Source organism: Pyrus communis, chromosome 2 (genome assembly GCF_041283825.1).
Source record: "Pyrus communis isolate YQ-2024b chromosome 2, ASM4128382v1, whole genome shotgun sequence".
Taxonomy (NCBI): domain Eukaryota; kingdom Viridiplantae; phylum Streptophyta; class Magnoliopsida; order Rosales; family Rosaceae; genus Pyrus; species Pyrus communis.
In genome coordinates, this window is record NC_142566.1 from 19,257,864 (window position 1) to 19,265,246 (window position 7,383).

Here is a 7,383-nt window from a genome sequence, read left to right on the forward strand (position 1 = left end):
TTTTTAAATATATCATTACAACAACTTTTAAAAGAGAGAAAATATGGCCTTGTTCTTATAACCAAAAGAGAAAATATGAGCCTTTCTTTCTTTGTTTCAACAATTAACATTAAACGAGACTAATCGAGCTGTATTTGCTGGAAAACATAGTTTGAGACAGATTCATCGCAATATTTAATCAATCTGGATTATATATGAACGTTTTTTAAAACTTGACCGGTAGATGTGAGCATAGATACCAGAGAAATTTACAACGAAATTAACACCCAACTCCATGACATGAAAGTTCTTATCTTATGGAGATTCTTCAACCTCTTTTTTTGGTTCATTTTTTTTCAACCTTTTATTTTGGGAGAGCATGAATCAGATTGTCGTGTTGTATAACACAAACAAATTCTCAAACTAAATAGTCAAGAAACTGTGTACAGGGGGAATTTGAAACTATGTTACAGTCGAGTTTAAAAAGTCAACACTTAAACACAAACCACCAGAGTTTGAAGAGCAGCGCTCACTGAGGAAACACATGTATCAGAACTACGTTCGCTGAGGAAACACATGTATCAGAACCGAGTCTTGTGGAGCCAATTTAGGTTGATATTCTCTTTGGCCACGATTATCCTTACGTTGCTGAGAAACGATGAGAAAGCTTCCCATAAATATTTTGTCTCTTCATCACAGACCACTTCCTCTAACTGCTCAAGATCCATGACTGATGGAGGCAGCTCTTGCAACCTTGAGCATTGTCTCATGTTGATCTTTCTTAAACTATTCATTTCACCAATGTCTTCGGGCAACACCTTGATGCTGAAGCAATCAGATATGTCAAGAAAATTTACCTTTCCAAGGTTCTTCATTGAGGTTGGGAGCTTCGACAGTTCTGTGCAGGATCTCAGCCTCAACAGTTCTAAATTTTCCAACTTTCCAATCCCTTCAGGCAAGGCAGATAGCTTATGACAGTTAGTAACATTGAGCTTCTTGAGTTTACTAAGATCACAAACCTCAGCGGGCAATTCAATTAAATCACTGCAATAGTCGATGTTCATTTCCTCTAGATTCGGGAATGCGGATGAGAATAAGATGGAACAGTTGTTGAAAGCTTGACCAATGTTACACATGAACAAGGATATCTTCTTCAGACTCGCCAATTGTATGCGATTCTTGGTTATGGAAGGAATTGAGATGCGTTCTAATCTTATTCTCTTAAGATTTGGTAATGAACTCAAAAGTTGGAAGTTACTCAATTCAGCAGGTAAGAAACCATAATTTGTGACTATCAGAGCCTTCAATTCACCCATGTTCACCACAGAATCGGGTAAAGCATAGTTCTTTGTCTGAAAATTCAACACTAAAACCTCAACTTCTGGCATTCGCAAGTTGTGCCATTTTGTTGAAAACCCTTCATCTGCAAAGTAACAATTGTGAGTGTGGGGAGGAGAAACTAAAATGAAAGTATTATTAAGACTTAATGTGCACACACGTGCGTGGGGAGGAGAAACTAAAATGAAAGTATTATTAAGACTTAATGTGCACACACGTGCGTGGGGAATGAATATTTATTTGTGCATGTCTACGTAATTGCTAAAGCGAAGGGGAGAGATAGAACAACCAGTTGTTATGGACAATAAGCGGGCCTTCATCTGCTTCTGTTCTCTCCACCACTTTGGAAGTTTGTCTCCACATATGTCAATAATCAGTCTTTTTCTATGTTCTACCGGTCCTTTTTTTGTGTCATAGATAGCCAGTTCCCTAAGAACATCATGCTGGGTAACAAAGTGCTCACTATAATACCCATCCCCCTCCATCTTGTCCTTCCTGGTGATGATCAAAACTAATTTTCTTAGAAGAGATTTCTTCAACCAACATATTGCAATAACAAGTTATCAGCATCAACCGGTCATGAATATAAGGGGGAAAATCAAGTGAAAATATCATACAAGAGAAAATAAAGCATGCACACCTTGTGACAACAAGATTAGCTAGACTTCGTTTGGTGAGCTCATAGATGTTTGCAATGCACTCTATATCTGTATCTACATCATATAACTCTGCCCAGATATCAATGAGGGCAGCCGCAGGGATTCTTTGGTCTTCTGGAAATGAACCTAAGTCTAAGAAACATTCCTTGATGATTTCTTTATCTAAGGCATCCAAGCTTCGTTCAAGGCAGAGCAGCAATTCAGTCTCTGAATCAAGAATAGAAAAACCTTTGGACAATTCAAGTTCTCTTTTTTGCCATATCTCTATAGGCTCCCCGCAAAGCGATCTCCCCACCACTGTAATGGCAAGTGGAAATCCCTTGCAACGCTCAACTATCTGCAGGATAATTTTCCACAACAAAATCAACAAACTTTTAACTTGCAAAGCCAAAATTCAAGTTACTAAGATGAGAAAATGGCTAAATAACGATATACAGTATTCTAATTTTAGTTTCAGTACACAAGCAAGTATGCTTAGATGCATGACTACTCACAGGTTTATACGGTCAATGGATGTGTTAATTCACTCGATTGTGGATGCTTTGCGTAAAGTGAACATAATTTCTTGATAATTTTCCAAAACCAAATCAACTAATTTTTTACTATACATGTGCGTTGCAACTAAAAAGTACCTTTTCTGGAAGATCTTTTGGAATATGAGAGCTCTTATGTCCAAGGGATGCTGAATGATTAAAAAGTTTCATCGCATTGTCATGATCCAATGATTGCAAATAATAAGGGGAACCATATCCCCGAAATTCAGACCTAGATGTCACCAAAAACTTGTAATTTTCCGTTTTGAATTGATCAAACTTCTCCACAAGGGATTCTGATCCAGGCCAAACATCATCCAGGACAATCAGTAAAGGATTCTGCCCTTCTTCCTTCAGAAAACGTTGCAGCCACGTCGCTGTACTAACTTCGTTTTGGAAAGTAGGTACTTGGAAACCCTTGCGTTGATATAGATCTTGAACAATATTTTCTAATTTAGGCTTTTTTGAAACCGTGACAAAGAAGATGTTATCCTTGAATGTATCTATCCAGAGAAAACATAACAAATCAGTCATTGAGGCGTCATTTAAATCTTCCATAGTTGTACAAAGTAAAAAAAACATATACAATTCAGAGTGCAAACTTATAATATATGATACCTTTGATATCCTTGTCTTGACAAAACTTTGTAGCCAAAGTCGTTTTTCCACATCCTCCGGGGGCAGTCAGCACAACCATTGACACATTTTTGTCCTTTAGAAGCTTCCTCTTCAATTCCTTTAGAGGAAAATCCAATCCAACCACGAGCGGCGGAAGTTCAGGTACTGCACACCAAGCTTCATTGTCGGGTTGTTTTGGTATCACCATATTCGATTCAATTCTGCTGACCGCCTTCTCTATATTCCTCACCGTAACCGCACTGTCCTTCACATCCCTTATTCCCTGAACTTTTAGTATGACCAAAAGTCGTTGAAGAGATGCATCCCATTCAATCAGCTTGTTGGCGTACTTGTACCTTTTGTATAATAATACGCTCCACCATCGAATCTTTTTGCACTTTTGGACGAGATCTATGCCCTCCTCCAAATGTACTTTCAATTTTCTGAGTTCCTTATCCGATAGGTCCAATTTCTTGTTGGATTTTTCTATATCTTTCAACAATGGTTCCAAAGAGTCTAACCTTAATTTGATGTTTTTGAGTAGGGGCTTAAACATTACATTCTTGGTGATCAGCTCCTTGAGGACATCATACAGCACATTCAATAGTGTTCCGAGACCAGCCCCTCCGAATAGGTCGCCTACTCCACTCATTCCTTGATTCTTAACAACAAAAACCAACACCAAAATCAGAAAAACTTACAAAAGTTTCAATCTAAAATTTACGACAATGATCATTTTTCACCCGGCTGCTGAAATCATCAGTTTTTCAGTATGTCTTCGATATTTGAGATTTGATTTCGGACCATTTTACCCACTTTCCCAAAACAATAACAGATTAGAAACTGTGGAAAAGTGAGACACTTTTAAACTTGGGTTCCAAAATAAAGAGATTCAAAAAACAAGCCATACAGAGTTCGATATTCTCTTGCGTTGTTGGTGATCAAGCAAGATAGGATAAACAAACTATCTGGGAGTTGGCAAAGAAATACTTACTTTGAAGCTCGATAGAAATTTCGGAGTTGGAGCGCGTTGACTTTGGCAATAGCTGATTGAGTGTGGAGGGAGACTTGGGAATTAACCAGGAAACCGCATCACCATGTCTGGGAAGCTTCATGGTGAGAGCGAAAGAGAGAATCCAACAACCATATTGCAGGTAGATGGCGACCAGAATTGTATTTTTCTCAGAAAATATTGCTTCTTATCCTATTAAATTGTGAAGGCAAATTTCGAAAGGCGACAACAGCATAGAGAGCCGATGAGCAGTATGGGAAAGGGATTAATTCATTAAATTCAGGAATCCGGACTATTCAAATTTGATTTAATGGTTAAAGTTATTATAATTTTTAAAGTGAACTTCTGTTTGTAACTATTAGATTAAATTTTAATGATCCGAATATCCGAACTTGATGGATTAGAAAGAAAGAATCCGGAGAGGATTCTTTTCCATATGACTAATGTCTAACAATTCCTCCTACTTGCAGAATTGCACTTACGGCCGGCCACCAGGATTATATTTGACAAGTTATCACCCATTATATTTTGAAAATTTTAATTTTGCAACAAGACTCACTCTAATTTTTGAAGTAAGTCTCAAAATTTATCTTGTATTTTCCCTCTTCATTTCATTTCAACCCTTAAAGGGTCCCACATATGTGCGTGGACGTACCCTAAATTGGCTGAGTGTGTAGAGCAAGACGTGACGCGCGAAAGAATGACAATTAGGTGATTATGTGCACGTGGGTCTGTCGTCCACCCAGCAGAGCCCAACGACTCTTTCTTTCATCCAACAACAGTGATTCACTGGATTGTTGGTTGATCAAGCGGTCCAAGTTTAAAATTTATTTTATTTTTTAGTTTTATATTTATAAATTCATTGATTCCAACAGCTAAGATTTAATATGATCAAATCCAACAGTAAAAAAAAAGAAAAATGTAACGGTCTAAATTTAAATTCAACAGCTAAAATAATTTAAAAATATATATATTTGAGTCAAAATTCATCCAAAAACTTTTAAGTAGCATCATGCTTGGGCCGTCCTCAAGGGTTGTCCGAGATGAGGAACCGATGCAGACCAACAAGGGGAAAATTTATTTTCTAGTGAAGACGCAAGCACAAATGTTGGCAATGAAGGATCCCAACTTCTTCTTTTCCAAGGCTCCCGGGAAGAGATAAACAAAAAGAAATAAAGAGAAAAGGGAAGATGCAAGATCCAATTGGTGCAACGATTTCTTCCAAAGTTGTAAAATTGTCTGGACACCAAGACTTTCAGGAGGAGGAAGCGATACAAATGTGCTTGGCCTTTGAGAAGCAATCAGAAATGGAGCAAGAAAGATTCGATTTTGATATAATGAGGGTGAACCTCAACAAATAGACTCCAAATATGAAGAAGTTCTCCTGTAATAAGCAAAAGGAAATTATGCGAAAGAATGCCACAACGAGTATCTTTCAAGATGATAATTCATCTCAAGCCTATATCCCAAGTCCACCACCAAATCCACCAGCAAATCAAGATGGTCAATATTATTGTGATTAGTAATTGTTGTATTAATTTATATGTAGTTTATTAATTATCGATTGAATTAATTTTATGTAGTTTATTAATTATTGATTGTATTAATTTTATGTAGCTTATGAAGATTTATTAATTTTATGGTTTATTAATTGTTGAAATTAAAAAAAAAAAATCTATTTGCAACAAAGAAAGATAATATATGGAAATACCAACATACGAGCACAATTAAATTTATTACAAGGAAACAACCACACTAGCATACTTAAATTTATTACAAGCTAGTCTATAATCACCGTTCTCCTTCTCAATGCCATATATGCTCAACCAAATCTTTTCCGAGTGTGTCATGAACTTGAGGAGTTTGAATTCTAGCAAGACATCTCATGTACTCACTCAGTGTGACCCTATCCTTTCGAGTCTCATATGTGGTTGCAACAAGATATTCAGTGTCTCTTGCCCCTTTAGTATATATTGGTTGGTCCCCATCCACATCTTCATCAAAATCTTCTTCAAGTTCTACGTACTCATCTTCAACAATCATGTTATGCAAAATTATGTATGTCATCATGATTGAATGGAGGTATTCCATACTCCAGAATCTTGCAACCTCTCTAACAATGACCCATCGAGTTTGTAGGATCCGAACGATCTCTCATCTTTCTTGTAAGACTCTTATTTCCACGAAAACAATTTCATCTTTGCACCATCGGGATGATAATAACTTTTCAAAAGGTAGACCAGCTAGGATAAATATCATCAGTTAAGTAGCAACCTAGCTCATGTCTATTACCATTTACCTTGTACCTCCATTCTGGTTGCCATCCATAGACTACATCTTCGAATAGGGAGAAAACCAAACAACATTGATATCGTTGTTTGATCCAAAGGTGTCGAAGAATGCATGTCAAATCCAAGTGTCATAAGATGTCACAACCTTGATCACAATGGTTGTCTTGTTGCGACGGCCCTTAAATTGGCCTACTCAAGAAATTTGACAATTCTTCCACTCCTAATGCATACAATCGAGACTTCCTATCATGCTAGAGAAGCCTCTTTTGTCTGCCTTACGTAGAAGCCTATTCAAGTCTTCACGATTTAGCTTTCAGAGGTATGTCTGTCCATATATGACTTTAATTGCCTTACAAAAGTGCTTGATGTTCTCAATAGTAGTGATCGCTACACATCAACAATATTTGTCAATGAGTCTGCAAAGCACCCATTGGCTAGCATTCGAAATGTAGATGTGAGCTTCTGATAAGGTGAGACTCTGTCGGCCTATAACATCTATCTTCATTGCAAAGTAGTGGTCATAGTGGACAACTGCATTCAAAATGCTTTTAAAAAGCTCTCTCCTCATCTGATATCGCCTCTAAAAATCATGAGGATGATATCTCAGACGTTTAATGAAGTAGTCTTTTATCATCCTATCATGGCACTCTTCTCTGTCACGCTGCACAAATGAATGGCCTGTGACAAAACCATAAAAGCTAGATTCGGCATGTTGCCCATTTTGCATAAGTGAGTTTGCAAATTTGATTTCTTCATTGTTGGTTTCTTCTTCCTCAACTGATAGGAGCATATTCATGCGACTTAAATGGCTTGTTCTCGTGCATTTACGTTATGTTTCTTTAGTTATTTTAGTACTTTAAGCTATTTTCGTGTGTTTGTAGGTTCTAAGGGCAAAGTATGCAAAAGGATGCCTTTTGGAGCCTTTTGGAGCAAATTAGAGATTGGAATGGATA

The 7,383-nt window shown here is 37.2% G+C and overlaps 1 protein-coding gene across 6 annotated transcripts; it reads right to left on the reverse strand.

Annotated features, from left to right (window-relative positions):
* Positions 1 to 363: 363 nt before the first annotated feature.
* LOC137746579 (putative disease resistance protein At5g66900) lies at positions 364 to 4,613 on the reverse strand. Of its 6 annotated transcripts, none has more exons than XM_088685631.1 (7): positions 4,122 to 4,418; positions 3,128 to 3,788; positions 2,609 to 3,012; positions 1,958 to 2,313; positions 1,607 to 1,812; positions 544 to 1,402; positions 364 to 511 (listed from the first exon to the last, which is right to left on the reverse strand). In XM_088685631.1, the coding sequence occupies exons 2-6, from the start codon at positions 3,777 to 3,779 to the stop codon at positions 561 to 563; spliced, it is 2,460 nt and encodes an 819-aa protein (XP_088541757.1). In that variant the 5' UTR covers positions 3,780 to 3,788; positions 4,122 to 4,418; the 3' UTR covers positions 364 to 511; positions 544 to 560. The 6 variants fall into 6 exon arrangements, with proteins under 6 accessions (XP_088541757.1, XP_088541765.1, XP_088541739.1 ...); XM_088685639.1 differs by having other exon boundaries at positions 364 to 1,402; positions 3,128 to 3,548; positions 3,649 to 3,788; positions 4,122 to 4,385; XM_088685613.1 differs by having other exon boundaries at positions 364 to 1,402; positions 4,122 to 4,613.
* Between the last annotated feature and the right edge of the window lie 2,770 nt (positions 4,614 to 7,383).